The sequence below is a fragment of the Exophiala bonariae genome (assembly GCF_035927105.1).
Source record: "Exophiala bonariae strain CCFEE 5792 chromosome Unknown scaffold_12, whole genome shotgun sequence".
In the NCBI taxonomy this organism is placed as follows: domain Eukaryota; kingdom Fungi; phylum Ascomycota; class Eurotiomycetes; order Chaetothyriales; family Herpotrichiellaceae; genus Exophiala; species Exophiala bonariae.
The window spans coordinates 645,577-666,731 of NW_027042487.1; the positions used below are offsets into that span (position 1 = coordinate 645,577).

Here is a 21,155-nt window from a genome sequence, read left to right on the forward strand (position 1 = left end):
AGCACCAGACTCATGAATCCTTGTGAACAAAATAGCGGCCATGTCAGCAATCGGCCGCTACGTTGAGGCACTGATGACAGATCACCTGGCAGTACAAATCGGTGGGCAAAAGGACGAACAGCGAGCCATAAACCAAATTTAATGTAGGAAGCCTGCGTACATGCACATCCAATCTTCTTATCTTGTCGCAATCTTTCCGCATTCCACGTCACGTTTGTTGCGCAACTACCTATCTTGGTATGCCAAATGCCACAGGCGGAATGCCAGGCCGCTCAGAAGTGTGGGAAATGACCGGCTTAAATGGTCCGCCCAATATTTCTTCCACTCTAAATCCGGTTACAAGCGAACACACCCGCAGTTAGCCGGCATTATTCGCACGGCCGCCCACGAGCGCCTTCGTCTACATCATAATTCTCAGACGAGGGGATATTTCCAACCACTAGGTAGTAGCCGTGGGTAACAAGACGAGAGAGAGGGTCCATCTTACTCTTCCTCTCACTTTATCTGCATACGAATCCTACATTCTATCGAATCGGAGGCTCTAGCTACCGAGCAACTTGACAGGGTTCGTTTAGCTTACGAATGATTCGGGTATATGATGAGGACCTTTCGACCTCTTGTCGATTCCCTGGAGTTGCGAAGTTCTCTATACGATAACTAGGTCGATAGCCTGGCTCTGAACAGTCTTACAACATGAGTGACCAAATCGACCTCACTGAATTTCTATTTCGTCGACTCCATCAAATTGGAGTGCGATCGATCCATGGCGTCCCAGGCGACTATAATTTGACGGCGTTGGATTATGTCGAGCCAGCTGGGCTACACTGGGTTGGAAATGCAAACGAGCTGAATGCTGGTTATGCCGCGGATGGCTATGCTCGAATTCGAGGCGTGTCTGTTCTGGTCACGACTGGAGGTGTTGGTGAACTGTCTGCCATTAATGCTATCGCAGGTGCGTATGCTGAGATGGCCCCAGTCGTTCACATCGTTGGCACTCCACCAACTCAAGCCCAAAATGGTGGTGTGAATCTGCACCACACACTTGGAGATGGAAACTTCCGTCACTTTGCAGAGATGGCATCCAAAGTTACGGTGGCTCAGACGAATCTCATCGACGCTGCGACGGCAACTGCTTCCATTGATAGCTGTCTTCAGGCTTGTGTCTCGAACAGTAGGCCGGTTTACATCGAGTTGCCCACCGATATGGTCACCGCCAAGGTTCCTGCCTCCGCTCTCGATAAACCTCTTGATCTCTCGATCCCTTTTACAGATGAGGGCTTCGAAGACACAGAGGTGGATCTGATTCTCGAAAAGATTTATTCAGCTAAGCAGCCTTTCATCATTGTTGATGGATTTACGAATCGATATGGCATCACCGAAGAGGCGGACGAGCTAGTCCGGGTCACTGGTTTCCCAACGTCGACAACGCCGTTTGGGAAGGGAATTATCAATGAGACATACCCAAATTTCCATGGAATATACGCTGGCTTAGCAGGGAATCAAATCTACAACCCTTGGGCATATGGGACTGATTTGGTGCTCCGACTTGGGCCTTTGAACAGCGATGTGAACACATATGGCTTCAGCACGATTCCTGACAGACACAAGGCCATCACGTTCGATCGTGACTTTGTGGAAGTGACCGGGACAAAGTATACCAATGTGCATATCAAATCACTACTTCGCCGAATTCTCGACCGACTCGACAAGAACAAACTTCCTAGACAGGAGCCCTATCCGGATCTGGGGATACCATCTGAAGAACTAAAAGCTCTCCCAGCCACACAGCCCCAAGATGTTATTGATCAGCTGACATTCTGGCGTCGCATCTCGACGTTTTTCCGCACCGGAGACATCATCCTTACAGAGACGGGCACTCCATCACTCGGCGGGCGTGACTTTGTTCTGCCTCCTCACACTCAACTCATCAACTCCTCAATCTGGTTGTCGATAGGATACATGCTTGGTGCGGCGCAAGGAGCAGCACTAGCTCAACGGGAACTTTTGGCAGAGGGTAAACAGAGTCAAGGGCGTACTATCCTGTTCGAGGGAGACGGAAGTTTGCAGATGACAGCACAAGCTTTGAGTGATATCATCCGCAACCGACTGGACATTACGATATTTGTTCTGAACAACGACGGATATACTATTGAGCGATGGATCCATGGCATGAAGGCCGGGTATAATGATGTCCAGCCATGGAGGTACCTCGAGGCGCCTAACTACTTCGGCGCGCCTAAAGACGACCCTGCATATCCGGTGTTGACCAAGAGAGCTGAGAACTGGGGTCAGCTTCATGAGATCCTGGCAGATCAACAACTACAAGAAGGCAAAGGTCTCAACATTGTCGAAGTAATGATGACGAAAGAAGACGCCCCGGACGTGCTGAAGAAGTTGGTCCAAGCTGTCACGAAGAGGAATGCCGGTGCAGACAAGCAAGCCGTGGTGGATGATAAAGCGCAGACGGCTTCTGGTTAGGGAGAGTCAAAGTCTCCGCATTGGGCGTGATCTACTGCAGGTCTGCTACAAGGAAAGGCGGTCACAGTTTTGCATTTTGCCAAAGTCAACGTTTGGGGATATTGTGCGAGCATGTTTAAGGGTCAGGCGACGGGCGAGATGGGTTCGGACAGTAGTATATATCTGACAGGCGCTGAGTGCGGTAATACCATTGGCTTTTGTGGACCTAGTGTGAATACATCTGAGCTGAGAATGACGAAACAGTGGATCAATCGGAGTTTAATGGTCTCGATGCGCGGATCGAAGTCAATGTAGACACTTATTGATGCAATTTGTGATTTATCCAGGGATTCCCGGATTCCACGATGTGCTGTGCTCCCACTTCTACCACTACTAGAAAGCCATTGAAGCTGAGTATGTACCTAGATCAGATGCAGCGGGAGGCTTGAGCGAGCTCCAAGGATAGATCCGGCATTATGTAAAATCAGCCCAGATTAAAGATAGTATGCCTACCTAGGTAATCGTGGATGCGAAAAGAAGTGCCAGTGCAAGGTGTCAGGCCTAGAACGCTGAGCAATTTGTACCCACAGGCTCACAGCCTCCGAGCCTCAGGTGCCCTTTCGACAGTAACAACAACGACAACAACAACCACCTGGGATACCTTACGTATCATGTACATCATCCTGAGGGAGCCTTTGGGTGTGCCTTGACTGTTTGTTCACCGCTTTTAAGCGTGATTGGAGTCATTCGTAATCTTCTGCGACAGAAGCCAAGTCCATAGCCTCGGAGGTGCCCAATTCGCCCCTCCTGTACCTTTCAAAAGGCCTCCCCCAAAGGGTCGTTCTTGACCTTTTCTTTACGAATACCTGCAACTCAAAGCTACATCGATGGAAACTTCCATCATCTCACCATGTCTCGCTCGTATCCAGTACGCCTCGTGGGTTCCGTCCCCAGATCAAATTCAAACCGAAACACGGGAAGGGGTTCTAGTCGTCAAAGTCGTCAAGGGCCCGGTCTTTTAGACCGTGCGAGCAATAAATTCAAGGTTTCTCATGATGGATCCCTTCCCAGGTTTTATATTTTGACTCCGCTGTGGCGTACCCATCCAAGCTGAGCTTCCCCCAAAGGCCGTATTCAACACGATGTAGGTGCTCAAATTGCCCGTCTCTTCGGTTCTCGGCTGCCGTTCAACCACGACCCTCTCTGCATGGATCCCCTACTCATGACAAGGCATGGCGTTTATCAGATGAAGCTGAATTTATCCAGCAATTCCTCCTCATTTGGACCTATTTCGGTCAATTCCACCAATTCTCCAGCGCTTGCCCAGCTGAGCTTCTCATAAGCTCACTCATCATCATCGTCCAGATGACCCCTCTCTTCCCGTATCGTGCGCCACGGAGCGCCTAACTAACCGTCTCCTTCTGACACTCTGGCCCTGCGACTCTCTGACCACCAGCCAGCCATACGGAAACCCAAGGCATCCTCGCTTCCGTGCTTAGCGAAAGAAGGCACGCCAATTTGACTCCATGCGACCACAAGGCTCAACGAATCCAGATCTAACCCAGTTTCACCATCTCCGAACTTACCTTCGAGTGGCATTCTCGCCCGCTGGTTCGTATTGCTGCCACGGTGCACATTCCTTGTCCTACTGAAGCCCTAAGTCGCGAATGCAACTCACAGGGTATAATTGTCATCATGTGCCAATCCATGATATAGGTAGGCCCTGGACGACCTGGACCTTTCATACCTCCCTGTCTCTATCATCATCGTAAATGCATGCAAGACTCCATTACCCCCCTAAAGCCCCTCTTGTCCTGATATATGCTCCGATATAACAGCATGAGCTTTGTTGATATAAACATGGGGCCTTGTTCCAAATTGAACTCATACACTGGCTATCTGCTCTTTTTTTTGAGCTCTGGCTTTATTTTCTCTATCGGCCTCGTCATCAGGTCCATCAGATCTCGACAAACCCCCATTGTTGACACTGAAAATAACCTTTCCGATTCCTTGCCCCAGATTGAGGAAACCGTCTTTCTTGAAAAACCCAATCTGGATCCTTATACGTCCAACATATCGGATACTTCGATACACGACTACGTCTTTGATCATCCACTCGCCGACAACCAACTGATCACCTCTACACCTTTTACAAGTGGCTTTCTTGCTGCCCGGGCCGATATTGAGCATTCGGAAAACATATCTTGGCATTCCGAGGTCCCTGTCATGGACTCAATAGAGAAGCACGATCCAACAATTACCCCAGAATGCCAATGCTCTTCTGAGGAAGGTCCTTGCACCTGCAAATCTACAATCAAAAGCGCCTGTCATCCATCTAGTCAGCGACCCGCATGTGCATTTCGTGAGCTTGCACATCACGACCACACGGAGCAATTTGCAGATGAGCACGACCCTAAAATCTTCTGGCGGAGGAGGACCATGGTCTTTGGAACCCAACCTTGATGGTTACGAAGCTAAGATTGAACGTCGAGTATGAAGTCGAAAGAGACGGATGTTTCACGAACAACTACTTAAACTAGTTGCTCAGACAGTTCTCCATTCATCGAGACGACTTCTCAGTGATTGGCTGGGCCAAGCAAAAATTGCGACGATGATTGCGTAGACCTACTGGATGTGGGGAATGGTGCTACCACCTTGACCGGCAGCGAAGCATTTCATTATCGGCGTACAATAATCAAGTCATGTCATGCACTTCGTCCACCCAATCCATCATCGAAGAATTATTATGAGCGGTGTATCATCCTGTGCGTGTGTTCTCCGGACTTTATTATCACAAGCACTTTGCGACACATGGCACGACAGTCCGCCCTACTGCGATAGCTTACTCATCATGCAGGACATGAGAGAGGAGAGGAGGGGACGAGAGACAGCACGGTGGAACAAATGCTAATGCGGTGTATCGATTTGTTCAGCTGATATGGTCCCCCAAACCACACGGCCTCGGGGCTATGGCTATCAATACCATGAAGTATAACTGGTTTTCCGAGGTTTAACAACTCTCAGGGTTTCTGTGGGCGCATTGTCAGTATTTTGACGTATTATGGATTTCTTGCAGGGATGGCGGACTATACGACTGATGGGAATGGTTATTTGTTATTTCTTGCTGGAATGGTCCTCCTCGAATGACACGCGATGAGAATTAAAGGAGTGATGACTGGTATTGGTCATTCCAGCGATTGGAGCTTTCTCCAGGAACGTTTGTTCTGCCTCCTTGCCAATAAGTACTTTTATACGTACGTACATAGCGTGCGACTACATCATACTGATGTGAGAAAGTCAAAAGGTCCAGAAACTCACTCCTCTCGTGTGTCGTGTGTACCTCCAGATCCAATGCGATATGACGTGAAACAAGTGAATCCGCGCCTCTTTACGTACAAGCAGAATGTATGTAAAGCATCCGTCGACCATGACATAAACAAGTATCACATCACACCGCACTGCACTCCCTTGCGATGCGATGCGGTGAGATGCGAGATCCCCAAAACGCCCAACCCCGTTCAATCGTGTTTGACCGAAACACCGGACGGTCCCCAAGAACGCACGACACAGCGAATGAGACCCGGCAGGTACTAGTACTCGAAACACCTGTGGCTTCGTCGATGTACGTATGATACGGCACTCTCCCGTCTGACTCTCAACCCGACAATCCAGAAAGCTCTCCTTGCGATAAGTTCGATGGTCAATCGGTCGGCCGCTCCGTTTGCATCCTTGACTGTCGAGTCGTCTGCTGTTTAGCGGCGGGTGGTCGGTGGATTGATTGATTGTTTGGGAAGGAGGTGGGAGAATGGGAGAAAGGAGAAACACTGGTGAATCTAGGTCGAAGAGTCAACGCACGAATCTGTATGACGAGGGCTGTTGAGTCGGCAATACTCCTACTTTCTACTTGTAAGACAGGTGCGCTGGCTACATTGTGGCTTGAGTGGCACGCGTGATCTACGGTGTGGATGTAGTGCGCCCTTCAGGGGAGAAAGACCAGGGAGTCTGGTGGGCGGATTCAGGGAATGATGGAGAGAAAGTGTAGTTTCATCAGGATCAGGTACGCTACAGTGCTGGAGATACCTAGGTCATGGTTGTGGTATTTTTCTTTCACGTGGTTGTAGGCTGGCTAGGTAGTATTGAACCCATATTTGCACATTGCAAGACTACGACCCTAAAATCAGGGCCAGATCTCTCCTGTCTGCATTCCTCAGAGGCGAGAGTTATCCGCATAAACTGTAGGTCATAGATGTCTGAGTCTATGATTTCTAAGTTCACCTGCCAAAGCCGAACCAACCTTTCTTCGCTGGCTTTTGTTGGTCCTTTTCTCCCTCTACCGCGACTTCTTGTGCCTGTGGTGGCTTCGAGTCTCGGCCAGTACTTGTTGTCTCTTCGCGCTTCTGCCCCGGGTACACAATGTAGTTCCAAGCGAGGTCGAAGAAGAGTGGCTTTACGGGAACAGGTCGTATCTTGGCTGGATAGTTGACTAGATTAGTCAAATCGACGTTTTCAATATACTCATTGCGATTGAGGCGTTCGATGAGCGGAGCAGGTTTGCTGCCATGAGGATTGACCTGGGTATTGCTCTTGGCAGAGGAGCTTAATGCCTTCAAATCGGCCAGTGCACGATATTGTGTAACCTGCTGACTCAAAGTCTCCACAATGGCTCTCAACTGCTTTTCAGATATATCGAGCTTTGGGGGAGACAATCCGTTGTTGGATGACGAATCCTGCGACGATAACTTGGCTGAAGCTGTTTGTGCAAGGTCCAAAGCCCGAGCAAATAGAGCGAGCGCATTGGGGATCTGACCATTGGCCGCATGAGAGCGGCCAATGGCCAAGCACTTGAGAGAGCGAAAGTAAGCCTGTTTTGAATCGAGTTCATCCAAAAAGGCTGCGTCTGCAATGACTCCTGGCAATTCTTTGACTGTGTCGAGACTCTGGAGGATGAGATCGTACAGAGCTAGTCGCTCACGGAGACTCGAGAGCAGACGGCCGGTACTATCTTCTTTGGGACCTTGAGCCTTGCCATCTTTACGTGGCTTTGATGGCCTCCTTGACTGATCTGAATCAAAGATTAAGCCATCGTCTGGCCCCGTGAGAACTCTGTTGCGACCAATGCGCCATTCAATAACGGCGTAATTGACGGCAGTACGAGTTATCTGGAGAGATTGCACCCGTCCATCGCCAGGATCGACACCTTCGGCGGTAAGTTCGTCAATGGCCGTCTTGGTAGCATCAGCAGCGTCCTGGTGAGCAGTTATGACGTCTTCATAAGAAGTTGCCAGATCTTGAACGGTAGAATCGCCATTTTGGAAAGCCGCGTAAGTTTCGACCAGGCGATCCTCGCGATCTCTGGATTCACCCAAGGCCTGAGAAATGTTGGCATGTTCTAATTTGACTGATCTACTCCTCCATGATATTGAAGTGGGGACGTTCTGTGGGCCATCTTTGGTTGGGGCGGTATCGGTCGCAGACTGAAAGGCCGAAGGGTCAAGATCTTGAATGCCTTTTCGGAGAGAGCTGAAAGTCACTGGGAAGTTCTCAATGGCAATTTCATCCACGGGTTTTGTACGGGCGACTTGAAGTTGATAGGCCGCGTAGCGAATGCTGGGATCAACGATGCCTGAGAGTAGATCCTTGTAAGCATCAGACCTGGCGGTCTTGGACAGAGCCGTGTAAGTAATGTGAGGAAGAGAGTAATTGTTGATGCAAGGCTGCCATCTGGCCTTTTCGAAATCCAGGGTTCCCTTCAACATAGATAGGTATGCGGAGGCTTCCAGGATGTCCTGGGATTGACCGGGAGTAGAGCTGGTGGAATTCTGAAGGACTTGGACGAGGTTCTGGGCATACTGCGTGGCTCTTCTGAGCCTGGAAACGATTTGACGTTTGGTAGAGGCGGACATGGGCTTCTGGGTATTCTCTTGTGATTGAGCGGCCTTCATGGCCATCGCATCGGCCCAAGCACGCTCCGAACTTGCAAGGAGAAGCTGAACCCATCTGTATTCCCACGATCAGCAATTGAAGATCCTGACGGCCTGGGTTGGGGCGAGGGTAAAGTACTCTTGATTCTGAGCCACATTGTCGGGAGTGACCGCGGCTTTGGGGTTATATTTCCTCCCACGATTTGAAGCCCCCAAACGCCTGCGGAGGCTGTGGATTCTGCGAGTGGCTTGTGCGTGGTAGGAGGAGTGGTCGCCACTGAGAAGAGCCCGATCTCGTTCGGAAACGAACGAGTGGGTGATGTTCATCGTGGACAGTGTCGAGTTGAGAGTTGCTGGTGCGTGGTGTTGATGTTCATGTTACTGCCATTGTTCTTGGTGGGGTTGAGTGCATTATTCCTCCAGAAGTCGCAACTACAGTGTGTGCCGTGGATGTGGATCCCAGATTCGCTGAGTCAGCGGCTTCGGGATGGAAAAATGTTAGTGCGGGCAGTATAATGGTCATGAATCATGATCGTTCCTTCCTCTCCTAGTTCTGAGTAAATAACGGCTCGACTTCCAGAGAATTTCTTAACCAGTAACTGCCATCACATGATATCTTAGGTACCGACCACATCTACGAACTCATTTCATGACCATCGGTATTTCTCAAAGTTCCCCATCTCAACCATCGACCTCTTCGCAGTCTCTCCTTTCTCATGACAACCCCAACTCATCCTCTTTCTCTCCCCACTGCTCGAACGTCCCCTCGGTTGCACCCTTTGTGGCATGCTAGAGCGAACTTCCTCATGTCTTGAACTAGCTTCTCAGCTACTTCTTCGCCAATCCGATCTTCCTATCCGTACCTCTAGAGCCTTGGGTCCTGGCTTCTGGAGAAATGCCGCCGATCAGCTTCCTCTTCATCTCCCCTCCTGGTGGCCCGTTGAAATCACCAACGACTCTCCCTATATCCCCATCTCACCCTTACCAACATCCGATGGCCACTCGATGCGGACGGGTCGCCACCCGCTACGCCTGCCACCCAACCCAAAGTTCTCAAGATCCTACACTAGAGCCCTCGCTCTGAGCCAAGCTGGACAAGCCACAGAGCTCTCCGACCACAGTCTCTCTCGGCCCTCACGTAACGCATTCTTAGGTCACCATGACCAAGTTCCATTTCAAACCTTGGAGGCCAATCTGGAGTTTTACAGCCACGCCCAAAACCAACCTACTGATACCGTCTTGGAGAATATAAATTCCCTGTTTCTCAAGATCCCCAATCAAGCCGACTACGCTACGCGATTTCTGCAGGTTTTCAGTCGGTCTTCCAACAATCACCATCTTGCCTCAGCGCTCGGCGCCTTCGACCTGATCAGCTCCCACAATCGTTCCCAAAAAGACTACAGCCGTGCTGTTCAGACTGCTATCAAGTTGACCAAGTATCGGAAAGCCGCTTTCATCAACAAAGAAGCCACAAGCCGGCGTCGAAACCAAGATTGCAGTGCCCTGTTGCTGGTTTACAGTGTTTCGAACCAATTATGGTCCCTTGCGGCCCAAGTGTGGAGTGATTCTTTCCAGGTTCGAACTCCTCCATACCATGAACCAGAACTCCGTAGGGAAATTGCCCGTCAGACAGATCTACAGCAGAAACTACCATCAGCACTTCTTGAGCTCGGCAAAAGTTTGAGTCCTTCCGACCCTGATCCTATGATCTGGAAAATCCACGGCGTGCTCATTTCTCTTGCTTCCACGTTCCAACACTTACTTGTCGGGAGTAGCACCTTGATGGGCTCAATCAATCCCAAAGGTTTGCAAGACATTCTTGAGATCTACTCCTCGTCAACCCAAGTTCATCGCACCGCCATAGATACTCTACACAAGTCTAAGCGAAGGAGCGACAGAGGGCCTTTGGCCATGCTTGTGTATCGCCATTTACGATCTTCCCACCCAGGTTATGTGCCAACTGCTGCCTTGCTGGGCAAACTTATCGTTATGCACTGTGAAGACAGTGCCCCTGCAGACATATTGATATCTCTCCTCCATGAATTTGCTGCTCATCATGGAACCCCTGATCGTCTCGCTTATCAAAAAATCATTTCCGCCCTCGCCCGTCAAGGTGAAGTCACTAGCGTGCAGAGCGTATTTCTCGACCTATGTCGTACCCATGGCCGACCAACGGAACCTGTGTACTATTCTCCCCTCATTTACGTCTATGCTCGCGTGGCTGACCACGAGGGGGCGCAATCGGTTTTCTCGATGATGGAAAACACAGGAATCGAGCGCAACACATACTCCTGGAATATATTGATCCACGCGTATGTAAGAGCCGGACTGCCTGAGCGTGCTCTGCAACTCTTCCAGTCCATGATGGCTGAACAGGTAGCCCCTGATCAACATACATTTGGTACTCTCATGTCAATACATTCAGCCTCTGGTGACATCGACCAGGTCATGCAAGTCGTGGAACTCGCTCAGCAGTACAATCTTCAGGCTTCTTATGAGATGGTCGCAGGTGTAGTTCACTCTTACTGTCTCAACGATCGGATTGATGATGCCATTGAATTGGCTGTTGTATCTACCAAGACACAATATCCAGGAACCCCTGTGAAGATGTGGAACCACATTCTGAAGTATTATGCTTTCCGAGCCCAGCCCGAGAGAGTCGCGCAAATTCGAGATCAAATGGCCGATCTCGGTGTTTCGCCCGACGACATGTCTTACGCCGCATTCATGACAGCCCTCATTGTTGTTGGCAAAACAGAACAAGCCGCCAAGATCCTCAGGTCCCTAGACATCGAGCAAGGCTTCGTAGCCTCCCGCTTTCACTACACTATCATCCTTCAGGGATTTCTACTTGAAGAAAACCGAGATATGGCCCAAGTCATCTGCAGCGAAATGGCACAGCGATTTGTCGACATCGGCCCAAGCGCACGATTGGCGATTCAACGCATGAGAGGTCAGCTATCTCTCGAAGCTGGTCCCTCAGCTTCCGTGAATGCTGTTTCCGACTACGTGGCGGATTTTCTGATTGCGACAAACATGGCGGATCGCGCAACCAAGGAACCACAGCGAGGGATTGGACGTCGTAAAAATGTTGATGCTTTTCCATCTGCATTTGTTGAAGATCTTTTAAAGCTCTTGATCATCAAGGGAAGATTCAGGCAGGCTGGATCTCTCATCGATCGCTTTCAATCACTCGCCGATGCATCACATCTCGGTATGAACCCTTCTAACGCAGAGACAATTCAGCTTTTGACAAGTCGGATCGCGATATTGAAGAGCACTAAGGACTGGATCTCCATAGAAGAAGCTTGGGAACGTATTTTCAACGTAGCTATTCGGATCGGTCAGTCAGTCACAGTTTCTACGCCGGGTGATGGCGATCTTCCAACGCTCGAAACACCTCCACCAGTCTCTGTTCCTACTCTATCTACGGATTCTGACACCACTGCGATCACTGAAGCGCATCCAGAGACACCCCAATCACTCGACGCAGGGAAGCCCAAGATTTTGTTTTCCCAGCGTTTCATCCTGAAAGATGCCATCACGAGGTATCTCAGTGCACTAGACGAGCAGAAGTTGTATAACAAGGCTGCCAACACGGTGAAGGTACTTGAAGCATGGGGATTTGCATTGACAAGCAAAAACATGAATTTCTACATTCAAATATTGACGCACTCGGAGAATCTGGAGCACAACATATTGGCTTTCCAACTATTCGAAGAAAAACTACTTGCGAATACTCCTCCTTGGAAGGCGCTGGTGCGAGGAAAGTGGAAGGCTACTGATTCTTCTAAACGTGATACCGATGTCTCACTTCATGACTTTTTGGATCGAAAAGTTGTTGAGAAGCAAAACCCAGGCCTTCTGATGCCGACCTATTTTACCTGCGTTCATCTCGCCATGCTACTTCGAGAATACCAACAGATTGCCGAGAGAGGAGCAGGCAATACCGTACCCCTTCTTTCGGTTTCGAAGGCCGCTCCAGGTACATTCGATTTCATCCGCAGGATACCGCATATACCTGATCGAATTCAGAGCGTCCTGCTCCGCGACAGAAAGCTTATACGAGGCGATCGTCTTAAGTTGACGGCTCAGATGCGGAAAGTCGATCGCTCTGGCGTTCTAGAAAGTCGGTCGCTGGTGGACCATGTTCCAGCTGATGTTGCCGATAGTCTTGATGAAGAGTTTACCTTGCCTTCACCAAATGCAGACACGGCGGTTTCACCATTGGATCTTAGTAATACTGCCAGCCTGGACATCCGGGATGATGACATTGAAGACCTTGTGGATCAGTTGGCAGATTCGTCGAGGCAAGACAGTGTTTCTGATACCTCTGCTCAAATCGTGGCACAAGGCGAGCGATACGAGGGAAAGATCAACAGGTCTTATTCATATCTAGACCGCGAGGGTCGATTCGAAACAGTGGAGGAGAGGCACGAAAGAATCAAGAATCAAGAGACGAAACTCGTCAAGGTCGTCCAAGCCATGGAGTCGGACGTTAAAGAAAAAAGAGTCATGAGCGATATGCACTTTGGTCGTCCAACTCTCAAGGCCCCTAGGAAAGACATGCAGGGACTGATAAAAAATTTTAGGGAGACACGTCTGAACAATGGCCGCCTGTATAACTTGAGCCTGCAGCATATTGAATTCAAAGCACTGGCGACTAGGCGAGCGCAAGCGAAACAAATCGCAGCAATTGGCAATGCAGACGGCAGTCCAGCTTCTTCGAATATTGTTGCCAGGAAACCCATCCCCTCCTCACGAGCTCAGGTTAGCAAGTCACATTCTATGGGTACGTTTCTTGGAGCTCCACCAGGACCATATGGAAAACGAGCACTTCGTCATGCTAAAGATCCTCGTTTACCTCGAGACGTCAAATTAGTCGCCAAGCTTGAAGACATGAATCCTTTACCGCAGGTACTCCTGAAAGGATTCAGTAAAAACCGCGAAGAGCGGCACAGGCAGAGTTTCCGCAACAAGGTCCGGATGGAGTGGTTCGCACGGCGTGCGCAAGAAGACCTCGAAAGGCTGAAAGCAGAAGAATTGGAAGCAATCAGCCACCAAGGTCTGCTGTACAAGACACTGGATCAAGAGGTGGAGTTAAACCGAGCGAGAGCTGAAGCAGCAAAGGTGAACCAACACGAGCTCCTACAGGCGCAAAGACTTGAGGAGCAGAAACTCGCCAACGAGCGTATTATGAATGTGTACCTCCCCGAGAGATACCGCAGGGAAAAACAGGAGGCCAAAATGCTTGCCGAGCTTGTTGACGAGAGTCGTAATGACGATGATGTGAGGGGAAAGAAAAAATAATTGGGTTTGCCCACTTGTCTAGAGGGTTAGGCCGAGGCCTTGGATTGGAAGCCTGGTGGGGAATGTTGAGACGTACATATCACCCCGTGTAACACATACATAAGTATCATTATAGATAAGTTAGACTTGAGAAGAAGCAAGTTTTGGCCTGGGGCATTGTGGTTATAGAACAAGGGCTACAAAAGCCAGACTAGCTGTATAACATATCCGTTTAGTAATCTAGAACCTGACGTCCAGTTACAACTATTACCCGCCAGCATTAATCCTTTCACAGTGACGAGGTCGGTTGATTCACTGATTTTTGATTGCAAGGGGCGATATCTGGGTGTCTACCTTAGGTACCTCCCTACGGAGTAGATATAAGACTGCCATAGGAATAAATACAATTAATCTCTAGAGCGTACTTGAAATTCGCAACGTTCACTTGATGCTTCATCAAGTTCCAAGGGTGTTGCTCAATGGCGATTTTGATTCGCGGTCTAAGTATTTACATCTATCCATCCACCAATCGATTCATTGCGTTCAGGGGCCTGTAGCTCTCTCGGTCGAGCTTGTTCTAGTTTTCATGCCCGTACAATCCTTCTTCATGTGAGAGCCATACACCGACGCCCCATCTGGCATGGGTGTAGCGGCCATCTGAGCTGTATAAGACCCTCCAGAGAACCATAGTCTCGTTCGGAGATTTGAGAACGATGTAGTGTGGCTTGTATAGCGTCTTCAAACCTCAAGGTCTTGGAATCCAGTCCGAGGAATGGTGGAGTGCGCGAGAAATTTACCCCTCAGGCTATAGAGATGACAGATTTTTGTCTTGCTCTTGTGCGAGATCACGGTTCAACATGGTCACTGATCATGCCAATAGGTAGACAACGGTCTCATCCAACGGAGGGAAACAGCAGTTGAAAAGACAAGTCATGGTGGTTGTGGCTTTGGACGAATCCGACCCTTGAAGGGACGTGTTTCGTGTCGGAGTTCATCGATCTCCAGAGTTTCACATACCCTCAAGCTGAGTCGTTTTCTTTTCTTTCCACAACCTGAACACCGCCTGCTCCACCTTTTCTCTGGCCCGCATTTCGTTTCCTTACATCCTCCATTTCTGCAAGCATGACGTCGTTGAACTCTTCATGTGAGTCGAGATAGACATGGTGACCGGCTTTCTTGATGATGACAACTTTTGCACCGCCCTGGTCTTCATCAATCTCTTGTTGAGACTTGCCTTTGAGGATCCGCGAACGTTCCGCATCGATGGCTTTCTTAGCAGCGTACCCTCCTTTGACATCCATCCAGTCATTCTCACCATACATGAGTACGACGGGGATGCCGTTCTCATGGGTAGCAGTAGATGATGACTGATCGTGTTTCAAAGCCTGTCTTCCGATTCCATGTACCCGCCTAATCAAAGGACTTCTGGCAAAAGCTCCTGGAGCGAGGATGTAGGCCAATGCATATTCTCCACTACCGCGGAGACGGAAGAGGCTGTAACTATAATCATGCAAAGCCAGGGCTTCTTCAGGTGGAAGATGGCTGAAGCGTCGACTTGTCCACCCAGACACCAACCGGGGTCCCAGGGGTCCAGACCAACGAACAAAACTAAAAGGGCTGATGTTCGCATCCCAGAGATACGTTAACCATTTTGGTAGCGGCCGACGCGGGGCGGGCTGTTCGTCATCAGAATCACCCTGGACAGGAAGACGATTAGGATTAGCTTTCTGCTGCTCCTTCTCGGCCTTCTTGCGAGCGTTCAAAAAGTTATTATTATCCGAGTGAGATTTGACTGTTTCTGTAGCTTGGTCCTGGGTGAATTCATTCTGCAGAGTCGAGTCTGCTGGCTCTGGCATGGCAGCTTGAGTAGCATAGGGATCCTCAGGAATTCCAACAGGAGAAGCAAGGATGAGCTTATTAAGTCTTCCAGGATATTTCAAGGCATAACAGGCGGCCATGTAGCCACCCATACTGTGACCCACCAACGTCATTTTGTCGATATTCCTCTTAATGCGCCATTCTTCGAGAGCATCAATGAACCAGTCTTCGGCTTCCGAGATCTGTTGTTCCCTGGTTTTACCCTGGAGTTTAAAAGGTGGCCGTGATGATCGCCCCATCCCTAACAGATCGAGCGCATAAAGCTGCCAGCCTGGAGCTCTCGATAGAGGCTCAAAGTTTTTATAAAAGAAGCCAAGACCGGCACCATAGCCGTGGATGATGACAAGATTGTTCTCTACGACTTCACCAGTTCGTTGGACAGAGAATTCGTTTAATGCGCGGCTTTTGCCCGACAAGGGCACCATACGAGAGTACCATGTGCGAGGACCATGAGGATCGGTAATGGAATTCGTAGTGACAGGGGCGGCTTTGGAATCGTCAGATGGATTTAGGGAGAGTGTGGAAGGGTTGACTGAAGGTGGCTCTGAGCCAGTCTGAGTGTGTGTTGGCGGCGACTGAAGGTATGGTATGAAAGACAGAACTTTGTGTTCAGCCTGGGCAGCGGGAAGGGCAGACCACCACTGCGAAAATCCTTGTTTATAGCCCAGAGGGAATAGATTCTCAAACCTACTGCGCCTTGGATTCTCGGCCTTTGCGCGTTGAGAGGCGAGGGGACTTTGTTGACTCCGAGACTGAATTTCACTGTCGCTTTCGGCAGCATCGGTAGACATGGTGGGAGGGTGTCCAAAAGAGGGACGTAGATTCTCGTCGATATTCGAGTTGTCTGCGTCGGAGGAATGGCGAGGGAAAGTGGCGGTGGCGGTGGACTGGGAGCGAAGAGGGAGATGCGAAGGAGTGGGAGGAGGAAGAGGAGGAAAGTTCAATCTTGCTGTACTGATGCTGGCGTATCTAGGAGCTGCCTCTAGGAAAGCCGGAGACACTGCTCGCCGCATACACGGAGAGAAGATCAGTGGCAAGGGGAGGGATTGGAGGGGAAGGGGGGTATTTATGGGGGATTTTGAGAGGTAAGCAGATACGAGGTATAAATAATGCACAGAGTGAGTGGGAAGTAGTACAGAGAGTCGGTTAAATTGTTCCTAGAGGCAGCACCAGCATGACACGGTTTTAAGCGTCATGAAGCAGGAGTTGTTCGTGTCATGGAATGCGAGAATTGTTTGTTGAGAGTACGTCAATACCCATTTTCAGCTGTCTTTTCGCCCGGCGGATCGGGGGAAGTGGCCACCGCCTCGGAGTTAATGACTGCCAGGCACAGTGCTGGCCAGCCTTGCATTAGCTCACAATGCTTATCTCCCGTGACCAATCATGTATTGTCTTATGGTTGATGCCTTCCACTCGCCTATCTTCTAACACAACTAGGAGACTGTCTAACCAGATTAGCATGTCCCTAAATTCCATCCACTAATGCTTCACAGCACGTGTTGGCATCCGCATCATTTCCAGCCTCGTCCTGCAAGAACTCCATCATCATCACTGCTCCAATGCACATCCACCAAGACCTCAATCCCACATTCGTCGACTGGGCTCCCTACATGTGCATTCACCTACTTCGGTTTGCACAACATGGCCAGCGAGACACGTCTGAATCAAATTGTTAAGGACGTTCCAACAGTTGACCTCACTCCTCCAACAGTATCCCCTCTACAGTCCCTCGGCAAAGCCTCACAATCCGAAAAATACTCTCCTGACCCCCACCTTGCCATTCTCCCTTCCTCGCCGCCCCAGATCTATCTGAATCTGCTCATTCTCGAATCCTCTCTCCGAGCACAATATCTCCACCTTGTCTCCCGTCGCCGTCTCAACTCATTCTTCCTCCTCGTTCTCGCCCTCTGGAACGTCGGCTTCTTCTATGCCCTCTTCATCAAGGAAAGAGAAGATGGTACGGGTCGAGGTGGTTCGGTCTACTGGGTCATTGAGACTTCCGAGAAGCTGGCCTTGATGGGGGGTGCCGTCACCGTCCTTCTGGTTTGGGGCACCGGTCAGTGGGAGCGAGCTATCCGCTGGCCCCGGAAATGGTTGGGAACCACCAACCGTGGCCTACGCCCTTTCAACCTTCGTGTCGTCGTCACGCGCGGCAAGCTCTGGCGCGAAACAATCGGCCATCTGTCTTTCCTGCTTCCCCTGGGAATGTGGCGTGAGGCCGGCGGTTCGGACTGGCATCTCGTCGAGCATGAGAACGGATTGGTAGTCGAAGAAGATTTGGCCAGAGGCGGAGATCATATCATGCTGCTTCTCCTCCCCAAATCATTCAGCCCCGAATTTCGAGAAAACTGGGAAGGTTACAGGACCGAGTACTGGGACAAGGAAAACGAACGACGGAGGGGATTGCACCGCAAGATGGAGATCCAGCGTCGGATCAAGGCTAAGGAGACCGGCGGATGGAAATGGTGGACAGGCATGTGGCGTCTAGCGGCCCGGAGCCACCATCGAAGACACCAAGATCTAGAAAAGCACCCTCACGGCCATCATCACCACCAGTCATCGTCCCGCCACGTCTCCATCTCAGAGCATTCTCGCCCATCGTCCGTCATCCTCAAGGGCCGCCGCAACGGCATGCGCTCCGACTCCAACCACAGTAGACAATCCTCACGCTCATCCACGCCTCACTTGGAGATCGGAGGTCTGGACAAACCCATCTCCGAACGCGTCAGACGTGGTAGCAGCGTCAGCAGCACCGCCAGCGCGAGGCGCAAGACCCGAGAGCACGACGGCAAGAGAGACTCCCTGATTGGGGCGTCCGGCCTAAGTCCTCTGACCAGCGCATCGAGCGTTCTCAGCGCCGAAGACGAGCGGCTAGAGCGGAGACGGAGAAGGAAAGAACGCGAGGCCGCCAAAGAGGCAAAGGATCGAGAAAAGGAGAAAGACAGAGATCGCAGCGACGACGGCGATGGGGACAGCAGGCCTACTACACCGAAGACCGAGAGTGTGGTTATCAAGAGCGAGCCTGCTTGAAACCCAAGATTCGTAGCTTTAATATAAAGTGGCTGTTTGCCCCATACTTGATATGATATGATATGGCTTCGTATAATCAGAAGACCAGACCACGTCGCCAGCTCTCGCAGGAGCCAGATCGTCTTCCGGTCTGATCTAATAGCAGCAACTCCCCCTTTCCCCCGCCCCGTGAAATAGTCATAGACAGAGTCGTCCCTTCGTTCAACATCAACGATAGGCCTTTCTCGAGCATCAGCAATTCCGCACAGAAAAGGCTGCACTCGCATAATCTGTGCCTCGACTCTGTGGTCACCAGCACTTCCTTCAGCTGGCGAGATCTAATCGCCACCGCCTCCCTCGCTAAGCATTTTAGCATGCATGACTCGAAAGAGGTATGCTCCCCCCAGTAGGCGACTTGACATTCTAGTGTCATTTGTTCTCAGCGGATGCGGGTGGATTCACTTTGTGCTGGGTGAGCCCGTCACACCCACTCATGTACTCACACCCGGTTCTGCGTGCGTTCTCGGTGCGATGCCTGTAAGGTGGGAAAATATTTGGGTTCGTTCGTTCATTCATACTTTCGCGTTTCTGTTGGAAGGACTAAAATGAGAGCTGGTGTTGTCTCAACTCCCTCCTTCGTCCTCGATATCCGCCACTCTGGATTTGCGCCGGTGGTACTGCCATCACCTCTTCAAGTGCAAATCTCCACCATGACTCAGATCTCCATTACTGACACCCAACATGCCAATATTTCGCCTCCTGGCAGCCCTGCGACCCCAAACCTCATTGGCCCACTCGGTCAACTGGAACAACCACCCACCACCTACCAGAACACCACTGATGACATTGACCAGACGGATTAAAAGACCCAGGAACCCGTTGCGCGACTCGCTGACAATCAGCAAGATCGGTTCAATGTCGTACTTGAAGAAGATGCCCGGGACGACGTTGGCGGGCACTTCGCGACTCTGACTGGTGGCGGCATACTGGTTTGTGAAGATGGATTTCGAGTCTGCGCGCGACTGGGGCTGCGGGACGTGGTGGACAACGCCGTCCTTGTCGGTTTTGAGCATGTCGGGTGCCATGTCGAGGGTTGGCGGTTGTGGGACAGCGGCCGGGTTGAGGCGGCCGTCGCTGGTCGAGACGCGCCGCTTGGTGAAGATTGTCGGCACCACCGACAGATAGTACTGATAGCGCATGAAGTTGTGGGCTGTCGAGTCACTCGTCTTGTCCAGTGGATTCAAAATCCCCGGGTAATGTGGGCCGAAGCTCAGCTCGTTGACATGGTGGCTGAAGTTGAAGGTTGCGTGGTCCAAATGCATCTGCAGCCCGATCTCCATGTAGCCGTGGCCGCGTGCGGTGATGTGGAAGTCACCCTGTACTTTGTTGCCCTCGAGGGAGCCGTAGATGCGGCAGGCGTCGATGGGCATCTGGCGGCCGAGGCGAGGCGAGCGAGGAAATTTCCTGCCCTTGTTCTCGCGCAGATGGCCGAGGATGTGTCCGACGTGCGAGTCCTCCTCTTCCGCCTTCTTGCGCGCCCGATCCAACGAATGCAGGCCGCGGTAGATTTGGTTCTTCTGCTTGCGCGCCAGCAGCCGTCGCTTGTTGGGGTCCATCCACAGCTCGAAGTTGGTGTCTTCCTTGGTAAGCAGGTCGCCCGCCATGATGCGGTCCATCGCCGCGTCTTGTACGTTGACGTGTAGATCCCGACACTGCATTGCCACCACAATGTCGAGGTTAAGTTGTAGTTCATGTCCCACTCCCCCTTCTACGCTGAAGTGATGCGACTCCGTGCCCGACCACCACGTCCGCAGTTCCGTGAATGTCAGGCATGTGCAGAGGATGATGATCGCGAGTGTCCATTGTCCACCTCGTGCCGTCGCTGAGGTGTAGTTGGGTTTCGTTTTGGCTGAAGGGGTGAAAAGAAGAGACCATGTTAGCCGGGGAGGACTCATCCAATTGACATTCATGGTGAGCAGAGGCGTTACTTACGAAAGGCATCGAATGTCCTTAGACTCGAGAGTCCCTTGTCTCCAAAAGCATCTTCGTCGAGGCCGTGCTTGTCAAACGAGTCCATGGCAAATTGTGTCTTATTCGTATGCTCGTAGCCGCACAATTATCGTGAGAACGAGGCGTGGGTGAATGAGGGCTGGCAAGGGCGAGTAAGTGTTGATCTCAAGCGAGCCACAGAAGCTCCGGTCGGAATGTTTACCACATGAATTTGGAGACTATAAAATTTCACAAGTGAGAGAAAGTCAACAATATCCACAGTCGCATGGAGGAATCAACCATCTGCGGGAGTGGTCAAGGATTGGGTCAAACAGGATGGTGAGTGGTATGTCCTACACGCCTTACCTGTGAGCCCTTAGGGCCAGATCTGTTCTCTTTTCTTGAACAATGCGGACTAACAGGGGTCCGCCAGGGGTCCACCCTGAGAGTCAGCCGCTGAGTATCCGTACGAGGCTGGGAATTGCAGCAAGGCTGATGGGTGTGGCACGTGTCACAGCTTTAGTGGACACCTTGGAGGAGAATGCAGTTTTCATACGATGTACAATACACTTATGCTGGTGGTGAATGACTGGGAACAATATGGTGCTTCAT

At 50.8% G+C, this 21,155-nt stretch overlaps 6 protein-coding genes across 6 annotated transcripts; 3 read left to right on the top strand and 3 right to left on the bottom strand.

The window, feature by feature from the left end:
* Positions 1-693: 693 nt before the first annotated feature.
* LTR84_002223 (uncharacterized protein) lies at positions 694-2,478 on the top strand (the record flags this gene model as incomplete). Its single annotated transcript, XM_064845837.1, has 1 exon — positions 694-2,478. One exon carries the CDS (start codon positions 694-696, stop codon positions 2,476-2,478), a length of 1,785 nt encoding a protein of 594 aa, XP_064706691.1.
* A 4,250-nt stretch (positions 2,479-6,728) lies between these two features.
* On the bottom strand, positions 6,729-8,705 carry LTR84_002224 (uncharacterized protein; the record flags this gene model as incomplete). Its single annotated transcript, XM_064845838.1, has 2 exons — positions 6,729-8,454; positions 8,518-8,705. The coding sequence occupies 2 exons, from the start codon at positions 8,703-8,705 to the stop codon at positions 6,729-6,731; spliced, it is 1,914 nt and encodes a 637-aa protein (XP_064706692.1).
* A 459-nt stretch (positions 8,706-9,164) lies between these two features.
* LTR84_002225 (uncharacterized protein) lies at positions 9,165-13,688 on the top strand (the record flags this gene model as incomplete). Its single annotated transcript, XM_064845839.1, has 1 exon — positions 9,165-13,688. One exon carries the CDS (start codon positions 9,165-9,167, stop codon positions 13,686-13,688), a length of 4,524 nt encoding a protein of 1,507 aa, XP_064706693.1.
* Positions 13,689-14,686: 998 nt separating this feature from the next.
* LTR84_002226 (uncharacterized protein) lies at positions 14,687-16,336 on the bottom strand (the record flags this gene model as incomplete). Its single annotated transcript, XM_064845840.1, has 1 exon — positions 14,687-16,336. The coding sequence occupies one exon, from the start codon at positions 16,334-16,336 to the stop codon at positions 14,687-14,689; it is 1,650 nt and encodes a 549-aa protein (XP_064706694.1).
* An 850-nt stretch (positions 16,337-17,186) lies between these two features.
* Positions 17,187-18,575, top strand: LTR84_002227 (uncharacterized protein; the record flags this gene model as incomplete). The annotated part of the gene is made up of 1 exon (XM_064845841.1): positions 17,187-18,575. The coding sequence occupies one exon, from the start codon at positions 17,187-17,189 to the stop codon at positions 18,573-18,575; it is 1,389 nt and encodes a 462-aa protein (XP_064706695.1).
* A 662-nt stretch (positions 18,576-19,237) lies between these two features.
* LTR84_002228 (uncharacterized protein) lies at positions 19,238-20,631 on the bottom strand (the record flags this gene model as incomplete). Its single annotated transcript, XM_064845842.1, has 2 exons — positions 19,238-20,463; positions 20,547-20,631. The coding sequence occupies 2 exons, from the start codon at positions 20,629-20,631 to the stop codon at positions 19,238-19,240; spliced, it is 1,311 nt and encodes a 436-aa protein (XP_064706696.1).
* Between the last annotated feature and the right edge of the window lie 524 nt (positions 20,632-21,155).